A 23,915-nucleotide genomic window follows, 5' to 3' on the forward strand; every position below is an offset into this window, starting at 1 on the left:
CCAGCTAAGATTAAGGAAGTTGAATTGTTTGTGCATTTTGAATCCAATATGATCTCGAAGCTCTATCAACATATAATACGAATGGGAAGTGAAAAATAATCATGCATTCAACTCATAAAGTTTTTGGTACATTGTGCGTGATCATGGATATTGTATAGAAGCTGTATGGCATTATTTAGTTTGATAACGGGATATAAGCTGATCGACGATGTTTATTGAAGGGGATCCAGTTTAACTAAGCAACTTCAGCTTCTTCTCTTTCCACTCTTTTATTTCAGCATCGATCTTTGCTTGAACACTGACATGAAACCCTGGGTATGGTTCATAGCCAAAAGAGGTTTGAAGCGCCTGAAGCAAAGCAGCATAACCACAATAGTTTTGAGATCAAATCGTCAAAAAAAAAAAAAAAACAAGAAGAAGAAGATGATGAAAGTAGAAATTACACCTCCAGCAGCACAAAGAAGGGAGCCATTACAAAGGCTTGAACAAGGTTATCCAAAAGAGCAGGGGCTCGTTTCTGCAGGAAAGTATCTGAACCTGAGGCACATTTTAATGTAACTAAACTTTAATAGCTCCAGATCATAGGATCAATTACCTCAAAGACCCCATGGCCAATGAACTGTCCAGTCCAACAAATTATTTGAGCCACCAGGACAACCTGGAGAACAATTTGTTGCCTTCAAAATTAAATGAAATAAAACTGAACTACTATCTCATGGTTTGCATTGTTGAAAGAAAAATGCATGATGCATGAATGTTCATTGTCAGACTTAAATGTACACGCATTAGATGTTTATGAGCAACAGAAAGTGCAAATGAAACTTGCAAGTCAAGGAAATTGTCACACAAACTAACGTCCTAACTCTCAACAAAATGATCAAACCACGTGCTTCTGTGAAAAATGAATCTTACAAGTCAAGGAAATTGTCACACAAACTAACGTACTAACTCTCAACAAAATGATCAAACCACGTGCTTCTGTGAAAAATGAATCTTACAAGTCAAGGAAATTGTCACACAAACTAACGTACTAACGTCCAACAAAATGATCAAACCACAGCGAAGAAGCACACTTAGAAACACTCATATACTACATTATCCTGTAAAACTGCTTGCAGCCGTAAAAAATCAATAACTACTTTGATCCAACTCGCAAGACTTTATGATACTTCTTGAGGTTGGATCCGCCATCTACCTCTAAAACACCTTTTTGTCAAAATTGGATCGAATCCAGTAACAATTCAAGCCATGGGAACTCTGAACAAAGATGCACTACATTCATCGTCCATCTTCTTTATCGGAGATCAGCCTCAATAAACTACACCAATTCAATTCTCTTTCTGATTTTAACATCCATCATGGCATTGTAAGAAAAACAGATAGATTCAGGTCGTGCACCAGTCAAATATACAACCAATATCCAGATTCCACACAACTTCCTAATCTCCTGTAGCATATAAAGTCAGATAGAGACCAATAGAACCATTCAAATCCAAAGTCCGACATTTCTCAAGCCTGGCTATATTGCTTTGGAAAAGTATGCATCTAGAAGTGAAATATGAGATATTTCCTACAGGAAACATATGGTTTACAATCAGAACTGGCCTCCTTAATAAAGTTTTATGTTATACATAATGTCAAAGGATGGCAACAGATCGGGGTGTATGAAGAGACATATTAATTATAGCCACGTTGACAGACAAATTGGAATATTGAAAGGAAAGAGTTCTCGAATTTCTGATTCTGTGCTTGTCTTGACCATACCAATTCACAACATTTGTGAAATATAACCTTTAAAGAACCAGATTTTAAAAAAGAATAAAGAATTAAGCCATCAACTATTCTAAAACACATATTTCTGCTTCTACAGTAAATGCAAACTATAGCTTTCAGAGAAAGCTCTAAAGAACTCTGAAGTAAATAGATGCCCCGATAAAACTAATACCAGTTTGATAGTAGCTAATAAATTGAATAAAATCCAGAATTGCTCTTCAGGTAGCGTATCATCAGGGAAAAGAAGTATCTGATGAATAGCTATTATTGAAATTTCAATAGCCAAAAGGACCAGACAAAAGACCTATTATTCTCTGTTTTTTCAATTTCCATGAATCATGAGCTATCATCAGCACAGCAACTGAACATTATTGTTCAATACCCAACACACCAAAAACTAAGAATATCACCGGAAATAGAATTACCTTCCAAGCAAGAGAGAATCCAAGCCAGCTAGCCACAAAACAACTACTTACCCAACAGAAACCACAGAATAAAGCAGCCAAGGAACCAGCTTTTGGGTCCAAACAGATATAAAACAAAGCATATATTATAACAAGAAAGAACCCAATGTTAAGAAACAGAACCACATCATTACTACCAAACAGAGATAACTCGACTTGAGGGAGATTAAACAGAGGAGGTGTGAAATAAAGAATCAAACTAGTGGCGAAAAAGATTGGCCAAACAAATATCATGTGAATCAATATGTTTATTGGGTTACTATGGTATGCACCATAGAATGCAAAGTGCTTCTCTAGATCAAACAATCCATACTTCCCCATTGAAAAATCAGAAAGGAAAAGATGGGATTTTCTACGGGAGGATTTTGTTGAGAAAATTATTGGGTTGTATGTGTGTTTTTCTACGGAGAAGGAGACAAGGAGATAAGAATAGCCGTCACGAGACAGACAAAAGTGAAAGCAGCTCTGAGGACGGGTTTGCTGCCGTTAATGGCTGTGACAGAGTAGGTATAAGCGTCTCCTCTTTGACTCCCGTTAGATTGGTTCTTCATTTAATTTTAGGAAATTAAAAAAATTATAGTTTTTTTTAGATAATGCATCTATCCGCCTCGTAGAGCATCCAAAATTCCAAACCCATTAAAAAAAAAAAAAGCACGAATGGGATGGTGAATTTACTGTTATTCTAGATAAGAGAATAATGTTTTTACCATTTTACTTTTTTTTAAAAAAAAAAAAACATAGAGTGATGGCTGAGGTCAAAAATGTCTTTGCATTGGGATCATTTTAACATTTCAAGACGGACAGGGATAAAACAAATATTTTACTTTTTAAATGTACAATAAAATAACATAAATAATCTTAAAAGTGAAAAATTGTTAGGCTGACATACGAGTTATTTTTGTATTTTCGCTTTAAAGTACATATTACTGTTATAATAATAAATAAATAAAAAACTTGAGCTTCCAGTGGGGTTGTTTTTGTCTTTTAATGTTGAAAACCATGGTTAAAAGACCTCTCTACGCTTTTAGTTTAAAGTCGTTAACCTCGGATCATACGGTATTTTTTTAAGTGGCCTCCTAGATTTTGTATTATTATTGGGTTAGGCTGGGATAGTTTAGTCTTTTAATAAATAAAAAATAAGTAAACACCACCCGCTGTCGTCTTTGAATGACATGAGCGGTTGGCTCCAGTGGCCAAAGAAGCCGTTTCGGGCGGGCGTTAGATTTATTTTGGCGCTTCCTCCATGACCGAACGATGTATTTACTGAGAAGATCTCTGGTTTTGAGCTGATAGCTATTTTTTTTACTTTTTTTTTTTTTTTTAGTATTTGTGTCCTCCCTCTTGATTTTTCAAATAAGCCCTTGAACTTCTTTTTCTTTTTTATTTGGCTTTGTTTTTTTTTTATTATTTATTTTATTTTAAGATAATTTATGAAATTAAAATTTTATTTTAATTTCATCTTCGTTTATTTTTTTTCTTTATCAAATTTGATTATATTTTTTAATTGTTATTTATGTAATCCAAGATAATGTTTAGAATTAGACTTTTTTTTGCAACTCCGCCGACTATCAATTTTTTTTCTTATTTAGATTTTATTTTTGTCTTTTTTTTCTGCAAAATTTTTGGATTTGTATTTTTTTGTTACTCAATTTCATTATTTAACATTTGATTAATTTGGATTTGTGCTTCTTGATTAAGTCCATGTCTAAGATTTTACGGGTCAGAAATTTTAAAAATTAAACCAGCTTTTTTAATAGGTTTGTCTGATATTGCTTTGGCTTTTTTTATCAATTTTTTAAGTTAATATTTTTTTTCAATTTTATTTTTTAATACTTACTTAATTAGAGACTGGGTTCTATCTTAGAGAGTGATAAAAAAGATTTTATGAGTGAAAAGATTGGGATTGTTCACTGGCTAGGTTTGAGGAAAGTTTTTGGGTTTATGGTGTTGTGTTTGATTTACTTGGAAATGGGTTTTCTAATAAACTGATTAGAATGTGCAGCGCAAAGGGATACATAGAGTGATGTTAAACCGGCGGTTAACATGAGACTTTCCGACATGGCGACATTATTGGATAATTTTACATGTACATTAGCTGTTCCTGTCTCTCCGCCATTCAAACGGCGGTTAATAAGTTTTGCTAACACTATATCTAAATTAAAAAAAAAACAAGATAAAGTTATAAATAGCTATAACAAAAAAAAATAAAAAACAAAGTGGTTTCATTCATGAAGATAAGGTATTGTTTATACAAAACTCATATATTTAAATTCATTTAATTTGTCATTTTTTTAAAGTAATGCATTCCAATATGCTTTGATATTATGTTAAGATATTAGAAATGCAACTCTAGCAACCTATTCTCCTCTTGCTCGAAGTTCAATCAACTTAAAAGAAGATATTATACATGGTGACAACGACAAGATGGAGAGACATATAAGTAGAAAGATGATAAAAAAATAAGCTACAAAAAAAAATAACACAAGTTTACATGTTGGATCGAAAGATAGAACGAGGCATGATTTCTATTATACAAAGGACTTTTTATTAAAACAACAAGAACAAGAAGAGAAAATAATGTTGATGGATATGAGAAACACAAACATACCTTGATACTTGAATGAATATTATGAGATGCTTTAGATTGAGATACTAGTTAAATGATGTAATAGTGATTTTAATCCCTATGCATTGTTTATTTTTTTATTTATTTATTAAAGTACATGCATTTTATTATTTATTATTTTTAATTTATACCGTATTGAAAGTATTATTTTTTAAAAGTATCATTAAATAATTAGAAAATTCATTAAGATAACTTGAAAGCAATCAACAAAATGAAATAACTTGAATATTCATCTTGCATATAATTTATGGCTCCCTATTTCAGAGAGCATGGATGCGATAACATTTTCTAGAAAGTTAGTTAAAATGACTTTTTAGCTATAAAATATGGAATATGTACGTGAATGAATTTGAAAAAATAATAATTATCATGTAATGGAATCATAGCTTTTTACTTTTTAGAATACATTTTTACCGTGAAATGTGTTTTTTTTTAAAATTGTCCAAGAGTTTTACTCAGTCTCGATTGACATATAAAATTAGTTTCAAAATATTATTCGCCATCGAACTAAGAGAAAAAGAAGCTAATCTAACGATACACATTGTATTTCTAGAGAAAAAAATTATACCTATTTGTAAATGAAAAGGAGGAGCCAGGAAAAGGAAAAGGAATGGTGGGCCACTAAAGTTATCCTTGATAGATGCAGTCGTGGATGAAAGGAAGACCCATTGGGCCTTTCCAAGAGAGCCCAGTCCAAATATAAACAGGCCTCAACCTTTGTCTGTGACTACGCTCTGACCCTTCTAAATGAACAAGTCTCATCGTAATCGAAAAGAAAAAAAAGAAAAAGAAAAAACAAGATAACGAGCTTGCCACATGGCAAGTAGCTACGGTCCATGTTGAAGAGAAGGGCAAAAAGGTCAGCATGCCAGCCAGCTCCAAAATCCACATAGACAATCCTCCCTTCCCCTCGTTTCCAAAGAATCTGAGTTAATAATTCCTCCACATTTTATCCAAACTCATCATGAGCAGCTTCACAGCTAACACCCCAACTCTCCTCCATGCCCAGAAGAACATCACCAATAAACCTCGAAATCATCAACCCAAACGCTCATCTCCAATAATCAAAGCATCAATTTCACCCCTAGAAAGCGTGACCAACAGAAGGAAAATCGTGACTTTTTTATCCACTTCACTAGCACTAGGCCAGCTACATGGCACCACAACCGCCGCGCCACCAGCAGCACTGGCTGAGAAATGGGGCACACGTTCATTACTATGGGAGCATTTTTTTCAGCCTGACTTATCACCGGAAGATGCAGTTGCAAGAATTACCCAAACTGCCGAGGGCCTCCATAGTATGAGAGACATGCTAGAGAGCATGGCCTGGAGGTATGTCATGTTTTACATTAGGCAAAAACAAGCATATCTCTCCAAGGATCTGAAAAATGCTTTCTCTACGTTGCCTCCAAGCCGCCGGGAAGATTATGTTAAAAAGGCTAACGAGTTGGTTGACAATATGGACGAGGTAAGCGATTTGATTCTTTTTTCTTTTATCTTTTTTTTTTTTTGTAATTTGATTAATTAAAATATTTACTGAAAAATCATAGAATATTTGTCATTAATTAATTGGTAACTTATTTTACAGTTTGATTCTTATGTTCGGACGCCGAGAGTATATGAATCGTACCTGTACTACGAGAAGACACTGAAATCAATAGACGATGTTGTGGCAATATTAGGAGAGAACAAGTCCAGTGTTGTTACATGAGCATTTATCAACAATCTTGAATTTCAGCTCTTGCGATATATTTTCTTATGCTGTCCTCTCTCTCTCTCTCTACCAGATTTGTTGTATGTGTGTGTGTGTATATATATGATGCAGAAGAATGAGAGTGGATTAGAGCAACCACAAATCATGTGTCATGAGCATGGACCTGTACTGTTGGAATTTGAACTCCAACATGCCTAGTTATTACATTGAATTCAGTTTTTGTTTTTTAAATGTAACTACTGTACTAAATTAAATTACTCTTGCTCTTCCTCCACGCCTTCATTGCATGAACAACATCATTTAGTTCGTGTTTCAATATTGGAGTGTGTCTGTTTATATATAACATAAATGTTTGATTAAAAAGAAAAGATATAAATATAAAATAAATCTATCACAAGAAAAATATAAAAAAACATATTTTTTTTATAGTAAGCATTTAATTATTGTATCTTAGAATAGAAAACAGTAAAAATAAAATAAAATAGAAAACAAAAATAGTTATATTTAATAGTGATATATAAGATAGATTAACCACTGCTATATCATAATAATAGTATAACAAACTTAATTATAAAACTTAAATTGGTCTTGTGGATCGTCTTGGAACTTGGCCGACCCAGGACATGGATCAATTTAAACCTAAGAGAAAATAGAAGAAGAAATGACTCAACCTGACTTGGTAAAAAATATAAGTTGATTTGTGATCTGATCGACCAAAGATAAAACTAGTAAAAATCTGTTAATTTTTTCATAATTTTTATCAAAATAATATCATTTTGAACATTTTTTAAAAAATAAATTAGGTTGACTTAGGTACATCATCCCAACTCATTACCCAGCCTTGCCACAAGTTGATTTTTAAAACTTTAAAAATAATTAATTTTTTCTTTGCATGTTTTAAGTGTATAATTTTTTGAATAAAAGTTCTTTACAAGAATATTTTAAAAATAAAAATTAATGAATATTATCTTTATATACGTTTTTTTTTTAGCTCTCATTTTTAAAATACACAAATTTATTTCAAAATTATTATAATAATGCATTTTTTTTTTAACCTTTATCTATACAATCAAACATATTTTTATCTATTATGTTATAAAACATTAACCAAACGCTCGTCAGCACTGTCGTGCTTCTTTCTTCATCATCAAAAAAATAAAAATAAAAATAAAAACACTTGCTTACTGTGGAATTGTCGGTTCTTTCATTTTTGTTATAATTACAGGACAAAAATGAATAGGCATGGCCTTCAGTATTGCACAACAGCTTAGGTTTTTCTGGACCTAAGCCGGAATCATAAGCAATATCATTGCGCCACCACAAACGTCCCAATAATCTTCCCTGCACAGGCTGTAGTAATAACCAGCACCAAAAGTCCCCATGACCTTCCCCGGCGAATTGTAGCCACGTCAGTCTTTAATCCACCAGAAGCAAAGTAGAAGAAGCAGACCCGAAACAAAGTCTTCAATCCTCTCAATCAATCTCTGATCAGCAGATTCACCTTCCGGGATAGTTAGTCCAAAAACAAATGCACCAAAAATAGAATGGATGGCTATAAGGTCGGTCATGAGTCCTGATACCATAACCCCAGCCAGTGTCAGGCAGATATAAGCTTCATCTACCATGTCATGAATTATAGCCGTAGGCTCCATTAGACATGGATCCTGGGGCTGGACACAGCACGATAGTTTCATATAATAGACAAGTTCTGAATATTATCAGTGACAACATCTTACAATACAGTAATTAAGAACTGTAGACACACATGCTCAAATAAAAAATTATAATGACACGGATACATGCATCCTTCCTGCAATCCATTAGTGCCGCGACAGAGAGCAGCTGATGTGATGATTATCAGCATAATCATAATTAACGAGGCAAAAGAACCGATTAAAGAACCAGAGATTCGCTCACAAAAGTTATTGAATTTTTGACAGATTGCCAACCAATTAGCATTGGCATTAGCATTCCCCTTGTGTGCCAAGGTTCCGATGACTGCTGCAGCTGAAGCCCAGCAGTGAGAAGTTCGAGCGTTGCCTTTACATGGTTGAGATTAATTAAATTCATTAGAAAGTGATTGATTTCTTTAAATTATAAAAAGTTACCGATCCTCGCTAATTAGAATACAAGTGCCCATACCGTACCAAAGATGGCAAAGATCGATGATCCTAGTGATCTTGGCTTCACTCTCGATGAAGTGGAACGTAGATAGTTGAATAGAAAGAACAAGATATCCGCATAAAGTAGAATTCACAAAAAAAAAAAAAAAAAACCCTGTTTGGTATGGATGTACACATTAATTTATGATCGTAAACGTTTGCCCTAGAATAACCCCGCCTCTACCTTATCGGAAGAGTTAATTTTCTAAGCCGGACAAAACAGAATCAAGATGTGGTACGATATTGGGATTTGGCTAGTCATACCTTATAACCTCATCAACCTTCCGTCTAGCGAAGAAGAAACGGAAACAAAAAAATTAAAAATGCCCGTCAGTCCTGAAGCTTGTATCAGATATATACAGTTCACAGTTACTGGGTGTAAGATAAATGCCACTCGCAAAGGGTCTCTTTCCTCCTCCATGTATTCTTTGATACAATCCCAAAGCTCACAGGATAAGATCATCACAAAAAAGGTGCATATTGTTTAGGGTTCTTGACGCATGCTCATTAAACCAAATATTTCTTTCGACTAAAAAAATAATTCAAACCACCGTGCTTCAAAAATATAATAATATAATTTTAAGAGGTATAATTTAACTGATTAGATTCTAAATTTGCTTATTAGAGATTACCAATTTAAGTTTCATAAATCTCAATACCACTAAAAACTACATGATTATTAATTTTAGAATCGTAAAATTAATCAAGATACGATGTAAATTGACAAAAAAAACATACATTAATTAAAAAAAACACAATAATACACACATTCAAAATGTAAAATAAGAAAGAGAGAAAAGGAAAAGAAAATGCAAGGTTTGTCGGGCCTATTGGCTGAAAACTAAGAGCTATGAGCCCACATATTATAATGCATGGACCAAAGGCCCATGACAGGCCTATTCCCACATCAGGAACTGAAGAAAAAGAGAGAATTATTCATTGTTCTATGCGTATTGCGTAGGCTTGAGGCTTCATTTTGATAGGATAAGACAGCAGAATCCGGGGAGACCCGTATCCGTAGCATACTCTGCCGCCATCCAAGCTTCCTGGTCCGATCATCGATTACTATCAGGTAATAAACACGTTAAACTAACTGAAAAAACAACTTCAACATGCTCCTTTTGCTTCAATTTCATTTGAACATTACCTATTTCATATTTGTAATAAATTATTTTCTGTTCTATCATACAATTCTCGAGCATTTATTAGTTAATTATCAAGAGCAATATTATCGATGATTTCTTCTCTCTCTTTTTTTTCTCTTCAATTATTTTTTATTATTAATTGGTGTGTCTTGCCACTACCCAAAGCAACTCTCTAGCGCTAGAATACATAGATGTAACAATATAGGCAATCGTATACAGTTAAAGATTAGACCACACTTTTTTTCTTCTTTGGAACTCACAATGTTTTCTCTAATTATTATTATTATTACAAAACACAGAATGTCAAGCAAGAGCATCGAGGACGTAAAGGAGCAAGAGTTCAGTGATGATGCTGCCGAAAACCAAGTCGAAAACGATGGTGACCAAAAAGAATTGGATCTAAATCGTGAAAATCCCATGCTCTCACCCGAGCAGGAGGTAAATTGCAATGCAACATCTTTATGTCACACTTCTGGTTTGGCTGGCGACAATAATTTATAATCTCCCAAGGCATAATAAGGGTTCTAAATCAACAAATGTCAATTATAGTTATACAAACTGATACGCTAAGTATTTCTTTTCGTACTTGATTAATCACCTGATGTTTTGGATTGTCACTTGCCACATCTGTTTGTGTCGTGTGAATCTTGGTATAATCTGTTTCTTTGAAACGTATAAGAAAAGGCAATCTTGAGAGCGCTGGACAAAATTTTGTGTTTTGGTTACACGTTTGACACAAATCTGAACTCCTTGGCTCTCAAGCTGCTTGCCCTGGAGAAAAAAAGTATAGATTTCCTTGATATGCAGGCTAAGCGAAACGTAACATTTTTCAAAACTTAGCTTCTTCGTTGATCTCACAACATCAGTTGTAAATCAGCAGGTGCATACTACAGATTGTTTATGCTTCCGACTGTTCCTCATTGTGTGTCATTTGGTCTTGCTTGTTTCTGACACATTTTTCAGGAGGAGATCATAAAGAAAAAATATGGGGGAATGTTATCAAAGAAGAAGCCGTTGATATCTAAGGTAACTATCATTAGTTTCCTATATGTCTTCGTTAGTTCAATTGAATCATCTAACAAGTATGGAGTTTCATCCTGTTCTAGGATCATGAACGAGCATTTTTTGATTCTGCTGATTGGGCACTGGGAAAGGTAGTCAATTGAACATTTTTTTCTAGAATTTTGATGGTTGTCATTCTTTAGAACTCTAATGTTGAGTTTGTAATTCCAAGTTATTTTTTTCTTTTACCTGTCTGTCAACTTGTTCAATAGCAAGGAGCTCAAAAACCTAAAGGACCGCTTGAAGCTCTCCGCCCAAAACTTCAGGTATCGATGGTTCCTGTTTATGCCTTGAAAAGGATTCCTCGTCAAAAGATCAGTTGCATGCTATGATCGTTGTCCTATAATCCTATCTCGAATTGAATTTAACCAATGTCCTGCCACCCAATCCTGTTTTTTAAGCCAGCCGGATCGAATAAAATGAAGCTTTTAACAAATGAATTTCGTCCCAATAAGGGCGGATCACCGGTTAAACCTTGTTTTTTTTTTTTTTTTTTTTTTTTTTTTTTCTGTTTCAGCCCACTCCGCAACACCAAATGCGTTCAAGGCGCTCAGCTTATGCTCCTGCAGACGATGATGATGGTATCTTGCAGAACCACGTGCAATCCTTGCCTATATTTGCCCACTTACTGTCATCTACTTCTACTAATTTCATTTTATTTGCAGCAGAGGATGGCGGTAATCACGCATCTCCTGAGCATGAGAACTGCGAATCACAAGGTGGGGACGATAAGAACTCAGCTCCTGAAGATCAAACCTGCAACGGTGGAGACGATAAGAACTCTGCTCCTGGTGTTCAAACCTGCAACTGTGGGGACGATAAGAACTCTGCTCCTGGTGTTCAAACCTGCAATGCCTAGTTGCAGTTTAATTTATTCATGCTGGCACCCTTTCACTTTATATTCCCAGAAAAATGAGATTAAGAAACCATGATCGGAGGCTTACAAGGTGCTAATGCAGTAAGTAAAGCATTGGATTGCCGTCCTAATATTAGTCATTCAACAATAACACATCTTATAATGGACCTTTTGGCTTTTCCTTCTTTCTATATTTGTACCCAAATAGTGCCATTAACCATTGAATAAATATTGGTAAACTGTTAAATGGACTCTTGATTCGGGTCAGAAAAGGCACGTTCTTCAGTCGCCCTAGTGGATTGTATCATTGAATAACCACTTAATTTTGGGCGACTACAACGTGCATGCGTTGCTGGTTAATAAAAACACAAACTTTGATGGAAGGGAGAACTTCTAGATTACTGAAATCTTAAAACCAATACAAAAAAAATCACCACGCTAGCATAGGGGATGTGTGTTTTTCTGGGACACAACACTGGCGTTCAACCACAGCCACAAACCGGATACGCTAATCCAAGGTTGTTGGCATAGCTGTGACCTGTGTCCAATGTTTGGTCGAGGCAAAAAAAATTGGAGCGAAGATGGAATGGCGGGAGAGAATAGACACATTCGGCTATACAACAGTCACGATAGAATCCATGATAAAATCCTAGCTGAACAGATATTACACGCCAATTAAAAGGAGAAATTCCAGAGAACGGCAGCAGAAACAATTACTCACCATTCACAATACAAGCAAAACAAAAGTTAATTCTCCACATTACTTTCGAGCTAATTCAATGCACTGCACTATCAAATCAATTACTCAAATTCAACCCCAAAAGCTCCAATCACATCAACCTTCCTATATATACACACATATTTAACCACAATGGAGAGGTGTGAATGTAGACCAGATAAGAATCAGATACCTTCTGCTATGCTGTAACACAATATAACACAATTAAATCAAAAGTTTGAAGAGTGAGCTTTCATTAGACTTAAGAAACCCGGTCTAATGCAAACATAGAAATAAAACTATTCCAAATACAACTGCTAAGCAAGCATACATGATTTCAGGTATTACTGTATTCGACAGTGATATTTGTTATGTTCCTATCAAATAACATGGCGATTGCTCAACATGGTAATCACACCAGTGAACATCCAAAAATAAAGCAGTTTCACTAGTTTCCTGGGTCTGTTTCCATACATGAGATGAGGTGAAGTACCTGTGGCATAAAAGATATGGACAAAGTGCCTGATTGGGAAAATAACACTTATGTCTACTTGTCCAACTTTCAATTTCTGCACACATCATGCCTTACCGACTATCTTTCAATTATTGAATTATTATACAGGAGCAGCCAGCTTACTAATTACCAATAAGACAGCCAAGTCATGACTTGGACAAACATCCTGTTTACTATAAACTAGGAGCAGAGAAACATACCTGCTGGTGATGTACATGAAAACTGTTGATGCATCAAACCTGCCACGTTAATTACACAAAGGACTTCAATCCATCCATCCAAGGCTAATGGACATGAACACTAAGATGCAAAGTAGAGAACATGCCTACCCCTCAAGCTGATTTATCTTCACCATGCCAGTAATTGGTGAATCAGCTCAAAGAGGGATGCATACAACTACCTCCCAGCTAAACTAATAGCCCCATTGTGATTTTCCCACGGCTTATGGGACAAGCCTGAACACAGACCATCAAGAGATTTGCCTTCAAAGCAAATTTGAAATATTAGAAAATTTTCATATCAATATTTCCACAGTATTCTTACAAATCACGTAAAAAATTGAGATGCAAAATATTAGAGAATAAATCAAAATTTGAATAAATAGAGGACATCCACAAATTCCCTTCCAACCATAAATGTAGTGGCAACCCATGGCAACAGAGATAACAATCACAAACTTGAAAATAAAAGTAAATTGAAATAAAAGAATGACTGCACGATGATGAGATGGTAAAGTAGAGTCCAGATAACAGAACCTAAAGTTTTCCACGCCCTTGCCATAATCTGTCAATCCACACACAGATTGATAACTAATACAAGCATATACTATCAGAATTCAGTTATAAAAAAATTTCCCTCATAAAACCAATGACACAAATTCATGAGTGCCAATCACACATCTTTTACAGGGAAATAGATATTATTATTGTTACACAAGCATGCTGATGGCCTATCCATCTAGAGCACAATATAAACTTTGATAGTTACTGGTGTCAAGGTCCTCAAATGATTGAATGGTGAATTGCTTCAACAGATATCCAAAATAAAGCATCTGAGGGTGGGCCAAGGTGAAGCACAGTTTTGTCAAGGCCTGTTCATCTGATCTTTTGTGACTTAGGCTGAAGGCTTCATCAAAGGGCAAAGGGCGGCATCAGGATTTGTAGATCACTGCTGTTTGGATTGTACAGGGAAGGCAACAGAGGCAAAAAGGTGCATTAGAATTCTAAAAACTAGGATGGCTGGGTCAGATATCAATGTGTAGTTATGTCCTCTTCAATCACAAAGAAAACAGAAAGCAGCACGCTTATTGAATAATAAGGATAAGAAAGAGAGGATGGAAAATTATCTACCTGTTGGCCCTAGAATACAGGATTAATACCCATGATGTTTTCTTTGGGAAACAGGATTCTGACCAGATAACCTGGTAGCAGAAGTTAAGAAGAATCAAGTGAGGGAGAGATTATCAAAATTGGTAACGGATGAAGATCTCCAAATACATTTCACTTTAAGAAACAACAGAAAAATGTAACAATAATAAATTGCACCAGCATTAAAAAAAACTTGAGCAAAAAAGTTTCAAACAAAAGAAATCTTACCCAGCACCACCAGAACGACCAGATGAGAAGCCACCATATGCTCCATAACTGCTTTCACCACCAATCTGAAAGAACAATCACATAAAACTTCATAAGAGGCAATAACAACAGACATGGTTACTGATCCACAGATGTCCAAAAGAAAGTTCCCTCTACACACACATATGCAAAGATAAAAATACCAGTGAACCTCCATTACTTCCATAACTATCACTTGGGTGCACGTCACGAGATCCATATCCACTAGAGGAAGAAGAGTAACCGCGTCCACGTGATTGACTGTCTCGGCTTCCGTATTTTGAACCATCTGATGTATCTAGTGACATAGGAATATATGGAAGTGCTGGTGGAAATGCAGTTAGTGCTCCATCCCTTCCAAATAAATTGGCTTTCAACCTCAAAATCACTTGTAAAAGAGCATTGCTAGCGACTTCAGGGCTTCCGGTGATCTAATCAGCATTAAAAAACACAATCCCCATGACATTACAAAGGTTGGACCAAATATGCCAAAAAAAAAAACTAATAAATTGAGCAAAACATGACACAAATAGCAGGGTCAAAACAATTGCACACTATTAAAATTATAAACATTCACCTGCACCATCTCATCATCTTCACCAGCAACCTTAGGAAGATTGTCTTCCGAAATAATCCGGATGTTTGCCCTTGTCTGATTCCTCATTTCTGAAATAATTGCCCCACCTTTTCCCATAAGACATCCAATTTGTGATCTTCCCACAAGCAGACGGGTGGTGATTACAGAATCACCGGATTCCTTTTCAGTTTTGTCACTGCACCGTGGTTGCAAGCGCAATGCTGCATTCATGGTTGGAGATTGATCTTCAAAGAACTATAAGGAAAATGGTTAGATCATCAACAATACAGAATTCCATCAAGAGTGCTTCACAAAGAAAAACATAGAGGGCTTGTAAAATAAGAATGCATGCTCACCTCCTTTGCTGATATAAATATTATGCAATCATCTCCTTCAGCGCCTGAGCTATCAACTTTAATAGAAGCCCTAGATTCCTGTCGAATTTGTTTGATGATACCACCACCTTTCCCAATCACACCTCCAATGTTTGCAGTGGGACACACTAAACGAAGAGAGAATTCTTTCGCGGAAGATTCATCTCTCTGGTCAGGGTAAAATGATGATGACCAACCACCTTTATAATTGCCGTATAGACCCAAAACAGGGGCTCCAGCATTTGCAGTCACAAACATGCCACCATGCATGTTGGCTGAAGAAGACAGTATCAAGTGCTGTGACCGAGATGGATTCTCGTGAAGGCGGGTTGCCACTTGGTAAAGTGCCTTTCTCACAGCAGAGGGTTCTCCATGTATCTGTATTATATCAAAAGTTCACTTCTCTCAGAAAATACATCAGCATCCAACAGCTACTGCTGAGATAGCAAATCATCTAGAAAAGCATGTTTGAGATGAACTGACAAATTCACTAGCAAACAACACTAGAGATTTTGGTTCGGAATTTATGTTAGCTTTTTTAAAAAATGGAAAAGAAAATTGCATGCCCAGGTATTCAACTGTTATTATTGGTAGACAACATACTGCATTAGTAATAAGGTCACAAAAAGAAAACATGTTTATAATAGAAAGTAAATTCAAACAGCTCCACCATCGACAGTGAAAGCACACAGGTTCATTCTTTTGTTGTACTTTTTGTTTTAAATAAAGCTCAATAAGAATTTAAGTTCCGGTATGGTACAATAGCAAGAAAAACAAAAACTTGAGAAACCCCTTACCAGGAGGAGTTCATCAATACTCAAAGCTAAAGGAGGTAAATGATCATCCTTTGTAATCCGAATCTGGGCACAAGTCTCACTCCTTATATTCTGAATAACTTGTCCACCCTTCCCAATAACACACCCAATTTGATCCGCTGGCACAAGCATTCTCACCGTAACTTGCTGCACCTCCCCAAACCTATCCTCTCCCTCCTCCTCCTCGGCAGCAGCATTGTTCAAGTCCTCAGCAATAACCCTATCATGAACCATAAAAAGCGCATCTTGAGCAGGACAAACATACTCGCCAGTTTCTCCAAAAATATTAGTTTCTTCACTCGAACTATAAATAGTAACAATTCGCTCATCATAACCCGGCATTGCCTCACTAATCCTAATATTTGACTTACTATCCGCCCTTAATTGCTTAGCAATCTCTCCACCTTTACCAATAATACTGCCAATCTTTCTCAAAGGGCATAAATAACGATAGACTGTATCCTCATTAGTAATAGTATTCTGGTCAGAAGGGTCATCTCCGGGGTTTCTTCTTTTACCCCCGCCATAATCAGATTGTGAGTGCTGTGATCTTTTGCCGTAGTCATTCCTTTGACCAGCCATTATTAGTAGTAGTGGCAAAAGGAACAAGAAAAAACAGAGAGAGCAACCCCCTTTAACTGCAGATACATAAAAACCAACTAAAAATTAAAAAAAGGACAGTTTTTTATGTGATTAAGATAAACAAGAAAATAAAAATGTTTATGTCTATAGTGATAATAACAGATCTGGGATTCGAGTAACTAGCAGTTTAATAGTAATAATTACGCAGCATAAATAAACCAAAGGAGATTTAAAGGAAGAGGGGATTGAGAGAGAGAGGGAGAGAGACTAACACGGGAAGCGAGGATTGGAGAGCGAGAGAGGGTGTAGTGCTTGTCTGCTTTGATTTGTTCTGCGGTGGAAAAGATAGAGGAGGAGAGGGGGGGGAGAAGATGGGGCAAAGATGACTCTGTCAAAATATGTAGTGGGCAGCAGAGCATTGGAATCTAGGGTTGTACCGTATCTTTTCCGGATCCCTTCAAGGAAATTACTGAGATAGCCTCCATCCGTTGATATGGGATTTTTTTAGCTGAATTTGGCAGTTTGGAATTGGAAGGGCAGGAGATGGACAGTTGATGTTGTAATTCCAAAAATGTAATGAAATACGATTGGGTAAAGTATTTAATTGTATTTCTGTTTTTATCAGATCAAATGGCGAAAAAACAAAAAAAAAAAAAATGAAACTAAGATCTTCTAAGGATAAAAATAAAAAATAAAAAGCAGAAAACTGTCGAGAATACTTCAATTAATAACTGTGTTGGTATTTTTAGAACACGTCGTGAATTTAAATTTAATTTTATGTGAAATTTGAATTCAATTAATAACTTATTATAATTTTTATGTTTTAAATAAAATATTAAAATATATAATTAAATTTAAGTATTATTTTAAATACATGTAAAAATAAATCTAATTGATAATCTTAACTATTTTATCTATAATTAAAAAAATTACTGTAAAGACTTTTATATTTATTTTACCCTTGATTCTTTATTAAATGTTGGTACTTGAATTAACAAGAAACCTTGGAAGCACAAAAAAAAAAAAAAAAAAAAGAGAAAAGAAAACAGTCATTAGCATTGAAAACATACCCCCAAAACAACAAGAAGTTGGGGAAAAAAGAGAAATATTTTATAGTCAGAATTTAAGAATATCAAGCATTCAACCTTACAAAAGAAACAACAAGAAGGTGAATTATAAAACCGATATTCAAATCTCCATCACAGTATTGCAAAATGAAAGTGTTTCAGGGCCGATAACATTATGTACAGAGCACTGCTGTGATTATTTTCCCTGCTCTATTTTTTATTTTTCCCGTTTAAGCTCTATTAAATTAAAGTAAAATATCATGTTTGAGTTGTGTGAATTATAATGATAATTATATAATTATTAATTTTAAAATTTATAAAATTAATCGAGTTAAACACAAATTATTTATAAAAAAAAAATCAGATAAGTATCTCTTCAGACTAATCACATCACTTCTTTTATATATATAATATATACAAGGATGCAATTGCACCTCTATTTGCAGGTAACAGGCCATTTTCTCCAGTAGCACGTGATGAATGAAATTTCCCATCTGGGTTCAGTCCTGGCTTTAAATAAATGGAAATTAGCATTTCCAGGCAACTTGCTTGACAGGGAAGAGACGGGCAGCGAAGCATTTGAAGAAATAGGTGTTGTTGTATATTTTTAGAATATTATTTTTATTGTTAATTTTTAGAGGAATTAATTTGTAAATTCTTAAAAAGATTTTAAACATGGAAATTGATTTAATTATTTGAATTAAATTCAATTCTAAGGTTCGAAACAACGTGTAAATACGTTTGCAAACTATATTCGTTACCCTGCAGTTACAACACTCTTTTTTTTTTTATTAGCGTGGGGTGTACAACACTCTTTTTGTTAGAACTATGTCACGGTAACACTCTCTTTGTTGTTTTCTTTTAGGCACACGGTGCTTTGTTATGTCAGCTATATTTTCCTGCACGTGTGTTATTATAATATATATTGTTTTAAAAAAACTGAGCAACTTGTAAATAAATAATCTTGAATAATTATTATTAATAATATTTGTTTTTTAAAATCTGAATAATTTTATATAATATTTGATAAATTATAGTTAAATTGGTTTGTTTGATTTTCAAAACATAAAATTGATTTATCTTTAATAGTTAATACAGGAAGTGTCACTACAAATTTAATTTGCACCAGTATATTCATAAATATTGGTAGAAAATGAAATGAAGTTTTTTCATATAAGAAAAAATCACGTTTTTTTCAAAAATTAAAAGAACAGAAACGTATACCAATCACGTTTCTTTTTACCGAACATGAAACAATAATAATAACATAACAAAATAAACTAAAAGGGAAGGGTGAAGTCCACAATGTCAAATCCTGCAACTATAAATCAGTGACACTTTGAATAAACGTGAAATTATAATTTTGCTTTTTCATGACAAAAACATTTGGCCCAGCTTGTGGAACTAATAGGGTCTTTTTATAATTTTATAAAAAAAATAAAATTATCACGTGAGCAATTTTTTTTCTGTACTAATGTAAATGTTTAAGTCAATTTGTACTATGTCGATTAATCCTATAAATTCTAAAATTAACGATTATATAAGTCTTAAATGATCATCATATTAATAACCACAGGACTCGAACTTGAGACCATAAAAATAACAAATTCTTTAATCTAAGTTTTTACTATTTACCACCTACTATATATTTATATGTTTAATGAGTCATAAAATTTAGATTTGGCATCCAGGAACATTTTCAATTTTAAATGCCCATTAAATTTACTGGATTGCCTTAAAGGTCAATGAAACTTTAACTTCTGTACAGTAACTTTTTCCATCCTTTCACCTTGATTTTATGTCATAGTTTTGTAGGTGAAGAGGCAAATTGATCTTTCACTTCCCGATAAATATTATATAAAAAATGGTTGATGCATACACCGCTCTTCAAGTTATACTTGTAACGGTGCTTGCTGACTAATAAATAACGACTTCCAGGTAATGTCTGAATCTTCTTGGCGGTATCTCTAACCTTGGTCATACATGTCAGACTTTGACTGTAATATTTGCCAATAGAAGTAGAGATTAACAATTTTATAAATGTTAATCACTGTTTTGGTTAACCAACCCCGAGCCAGCGGGCATAATTGAGACTGCTGTCATTGTTGATGTAGTTGTGTGAGAAATTTCAGTATTGAAACACTATATGTTTACGGTGCTAAATAGACCTCTTTTAAGAGTCTCTTTTTCGAGCCTCGAGCCTCTTTTTTCTAATAGAAAAAAAGAGTAGAGTTCACCTTACTGATGGGTCTGAATATATAGCCTCTTAACAAGATCCATATACCAATGCTTAGGTTAATGAGAGATACATGTTCAAAGCCATGATAGGCTTTAAAGCTCACCCAAGTATCCAAGATTCAATTAGGTTTTTCATTTAGACCTGGGTGTATCACTTGGTCCAAAGCTTTTGTAGAACCAATGTTGTTGATTTAGACCTCTAGGAACTTTGATGCCCAATAAGTTCGAAACATTCATTATACTAATTTGAGGTGTCCAAATGGCCCAATATAACAGCACCTCGTGTAGAACACTCACTGAGATCTCATAGACAAACTAAAGCTGAACGAGGCTGATGCATTTGAAACCATTTGCGACACCAGAATGCACCAATCCTGGTCAAATTTGATTTACTCACCACCAATTACGAGGATGAAATATACATGTATTTTGCACGCTCCTTGGTCACATTTCCCTCGGAGATTGGTTCGACCATTGTATAGCCCGCACGAGATTGGTTTGGCAGGATGAATTTTATGGACCTGCACTGAATTCTGTCACGGAACCCTATGAAGCAGAGGTTAGTGTTACTCTTGCCTGTTAAAAACAATTTTTGATATATTCAGGCCTCTATTTGATGATATATTCTCTCTCTCTTTTTTCTTTCTGGGCCAAGGTTGGAGTTTGTAAGTCACAGGTTTTTAATAATGTAAGAGGAAAGGCCAACGCACTGGTCCTGACCTCAAATACCATGCCAGTGATGCTGATATCCAGGTTTTCGTCGTGGATCCTATCACGAACTTTGAATCCATACAGGCAGTGTGCATGTTTCTTCCATGACACTATCAATTCCACTAAATTTTTGTATATTGGAACTTCCTAAAATAAGAAGGCAAGTAAATGTGCAATCGGTGATTGAAGACAATTTCTAGAAACTACTTGGGGCATCGCTGGGAAAAAGTTTTTTCCTTGTAAGAAAGTAGAGGAAAATATTTAAATTTGATAAGTTTATCTTTGTCAGGGACTTCATAAGTAAATTATATTTTTAAATATCAGACGAAATTTTGTTTCATGAAAGAGAATCAGATTGTTCATCTTCAAGAGAAGAGTAAGTTTTCTACCATGCGGACGGTTAATTTATCATGAAAAAAGATTAGAATTTACCAAAAAAGGGGGGACCTAATACGCTGTGTTGGAAAGGGGAGAGGGCAATTGAAATAGGGGGGATCTAGTGATGAGTCATTTTCAGAACATTAGCTGACAAATTTTAATACCAAAACTTGGCCTTTTTCATGGTCCTTCCATGAAACAGAAGGTTAGATATACACGTAAAGGTACGTATTGCATAGCTGAGGTTTACATCAGAACCCTAACCACTTTCCGATCCAGCAGAGTAGATGTTCACATCAGAACCCTGACCAATTTCCGATCAAGCATGTGTCCCTCTTCCACACCAAGAAATGAGAAAAGCCCACAAAACCAATATCCATGGCCGCTCAAATTTTCAATTTTTGCAGCAGCTAATTTCTTGTCAAGGTTAATTTGTACTAGGGGACCATCCTTTCCCTCTTGCAGGTTCATGTGCCATGTTTGCATTTCCCAGACAATTGCACGATGAAAAAGGCACCACAAGCAACAATGGCAGGCCTACTGGTTGCCATATCCTTGAAAACCCATAACCAACCTTACAATCGGGCCCAATTGGATCATCACGCCGTTCCCCTCCCACTAGCCATGTTCATGCTATTGTCATTTTCTATCCATTTGCCAAGGCGACGCAAACTCCCAGTTTTAAGAAGATGAAATTGGTGAAGAAAAGAAAACAAATTGAAAATGACCACCTTTTGAAGTACAGTCACTAGCTCTTCCGAAAGAAAGTGATGGAGGAATTCAGTAACATGGGCTCATTATTGTTTCCATTGGGCTGTAGAAAGAAAGTCTAGCAGCCGAGATTCAAGTGGTGCAAGTCAATTTGATTGCAGAGAAGATATTCCTTGTATTTATAAAATTTGGCCGGAGTGTTTGTTTTTCCGGTGTGTTGATTTTTTTAAAAAATAATATTTTTTTAATTTTATATAGCATCGTGCTAGCAATTGTTTTATAAAATGATTACAGCGGCAAAGTGAGTTGATAAAAAAAAATCCATCAGGCTGCTTCGAAAGGCTCGGGACATGAAAAGGTGCTCCGGTTAAGTTTCTTAAAGGGAACTGGGGGTTCTCTTTTCATTTAGTGCTTGCCATTATTCTCATTGAAGCATGCCTTTGCCCTCTCTTAATCTTCATAAAAGACATTAATAGTGTTGATCTTATTGCGGTGCACGGCTGGATTCAATTGCCTCTTCCCGGTCGTTTTCCATTCTCGAGACCCCCCCATCGGCTGGCTTGCTCCGCCGAATCTAGAGATACATGCATCGCCGCCACGTTAACTCGTCTGATGTTTTATTCATTTAATATTTAGTAGTGGAAATTCATTTAATTTATTTCTCATGCATAAAATTAATATTTTCAATTTAATATATTTAGTTCTCAAGGCTAAGATTGCAATTTTAATAATCTGTTCATATTTTAATATATTTAATATTTTTTTATTTTTTTTTAGAGAAGCTATCGAGAAAAAAAAGAATAAACATTTAGATGATCTTTTTTAGTATTTTGACGGAGTTTTTTTTTTTTATATATATAAACGTTATTTTAACTTTTTATTTGGCTCTTTCATTGGACTGCAAGATAATGGGAGAAAAGCTAAAAGAATAGTTTTTTATTTTATTATTATTTTTTGGCTGTCCAATTGGAGATGTCCAGTGATTCTAGATTTTTTTTTAGATGAATACCAATTTACTTCATTCATAAGAATAGATAAAAGACAATACAAATAAACCTTTTATTACCGAACTAACCCTTACTTTAAGTGGTCCCTCTGTTCATTCTCATTTATTTTCATTTCTGATGTTCAAAGAAGAGCTTGGCACTCTCATAGTCATAGGTGCAGGGATGGTTCTCTTTTATGGCGGTTTGGCGAGGTGGCGGTGTCCCCAGTAAACTTCTAGCGCTAAAAAAAAAAAAAAAAAAAAAAATTGATACATGGTTAAAAGAAATAAAAATAAAATAAAAATAAAAAAGGTATATGTAAAATGGGCACCCCGATGGCCAACAGGCAACCAACAAGTTTATGCAGTATGGGCCTAATACACAGGCCAGCCAATCGGAGCACCCTAGCAGTAAGTACAATGTAATGTGCACATGGTTCGATACCAACGTGATTGGTAATGTAATTATTGTTGTTTTTTTAAATATTTTTTATTTAAAAATATATATTAAAATAATATTTTTTATATTTTTAAAAAATTATTTTTAATATATACTTGTAAAAATAATCTAAAAAAACTAATTAAAAAATAAAAAAAATTAAATTTTTTAAAGAATATTTTTAAAACATAAAAACAAATACAACCGTACGTGTACCTGACGAGAGCTACTTCTAGCCTCTTGATAAGTTTTGCGTGCCAGCTGTAACTGTCCTTTAAAAAAACACCTCAGATAACGAAGTTTGCACGCGCAAGTCAACATTCAACCTATGAAATAACCCCCAGCTCCTAATAAAGCAAAACTCGAGTAATGGCATCTCCAATGGCAAAGC

The 23,915-nt window shown here is 34.7% G+C and overlaps 4 protein-coding genes across 15 annotated transcripts; 2 read left to right on the forward strand and 2 right to left on the reverse strand.

The window, feature by feature from the left end:
- Nucleotides 1-89: 89 nt before the first annotated feature.
- On the reverse strand, nucleotides 90-2,782 carry LOC118043026 (2-hydroxy-palmitic acid dioxygenase mpo1). The gene is made up of 4 exons (XM_035050817.2): nucleotides 2,199-2,782; nucleotides 596-658; nucleotides 446-517; nucleotides 90-348 (listed from the first exon to the last, which is right to left on the reverse strand). Exons 1-4 carry the CDS (start codon nucleotides 2,556-2,558, stop codon nucleotides 232-234), a joined length of 612 nt encoding a protein of 203 aa, XP_034906708.1. The 5' UTR covers nucleotides 2,559-2,782; the 3' UTR covers nucleotides 90-231.
- Nucleotides 2,783-5,750: 2,968 nt separating this feature from the next.
- LOC118043027 (photosynthetic NDH subunit of lumenal location 2, chloroplastic) lies at nucleotides 5,751-6,851 on the forward strand. Its single transcript, XM_035050818.2, has 2 exons — nucleotides 5,751-6,331; nucleotides 6,452-6,851. The coding sequence occupies exons 1-2, from the start codon at nucleotides 5,828-5,830 to the stop codon at nucleotides 6,572-6,574; spliced, it is 627 nt and encodes a 208-aa protein (XP_034906709.1). The 5' UTR covers nucleotides 5,751-5,827; the 3' UTR covers nucleotides 6,575-6,851.
- A 2,822-nt stretch (nucleotides 6,852-9,673) lies between these two features.
- Nucleotides 9,674-12,053, forward strand: LOC118043030 (uncharacterized). Of its 2 annotated transcripts, none has more exons than XM_035050825.2 (7): nucleotides 9,674-9,811; nucleotides 10,184-10,322; nucleotides 10,848-10,910; nucleotides 10,991-11,038; nucleotides 11,159-11,212; nucleotides 11,464-11,527; nucleotides 11,612-12,053. In XM_035050825.2, exons 2-7 carry the CDS (start codon nucleotides 10,185-10,187, stop codon nucleotides 11,803-11,805), a joined length of 561 nt encoding a protein of 186 aa, XP_034906716.1. In that variant the 5' UTR covers nucleotides 9,674-9,811; nucleotide 10,184; the 3' UTR covers nucleotides 11,806-12,053. The 2 variants fall into 2 exon arrangements, with proteins under 2 accessions (XP_034906716.1, XP_034906717.1); XM_035050826.2 differs by having other exon boundaries at nucleotides 11,615-12,053.
- Nucleotides 12,054-12,434: 381 nt separating this feature from the next.
- Nucleotides 12,435-17,428, reverse strand: LOC118043028 (KH domain-containing protein At4g18375). Of its 11 annotated transcripts, XR_012170888.1 has the most exons (9): nucleotides 17,268-17,428; nucleotides 16,396-17,051; nucleotides 15,581-15,976; nucleotides 15,225-15,479; nucleotides 14,792-15,078; nucleotides 14,630-14,694; nucleotides 13,364-13,516; nucleotides 13,235-13,273; nucleotides 12,435-12,724 (listed from the first exon to the last, which is right to left on the reverse strand). XR_012170888.1 is itself a non-coding variant. In XM_035050824.2 (8 exons), exons 2-7 carry the CDS (start codon nucleotides 16,993-16,995, stop codon nucleotides 14,406-14,408), a joined length of 1,632 nt encoding a protein of 543 aa, XP_034906715.1. In that variant the 5' UTR covers nucleotides 16,996-17,051; nucleotides 17,268-17,428; the 3' UTR covers nucleotides 12,435-13,516; nucleotides 14,384-14,405. The 11 variants fall into 11 exon arrangements, 8 of the variants coding, with proteins under 8 accessions (XP_034906715.1, XP_034906712.1, XP_073267812.1 ...); XR_012170886.1 differs by having other exon boundaries at nucleotides 12,435-13,273; XR_012170887.1 differs by having other exon boundaries at nucleotides 13,235-13,516.
- Nucleotides 17,429-23,915: the final 6,487 nt, after the last annotated feature.

Source organism: Populus alba, chromosome 10 (genome assembly GCF_005239225.2).
Source record: "Populus alba chromosome 10, ASM523922v2, whole genome shotgun sequence".
Lineage (NCBI taxonomy): Eukaryota > Viridiplantae > Streptophyta > Magnoliopsida > Malpighiales > Salicaceae > Populus > Populus alba.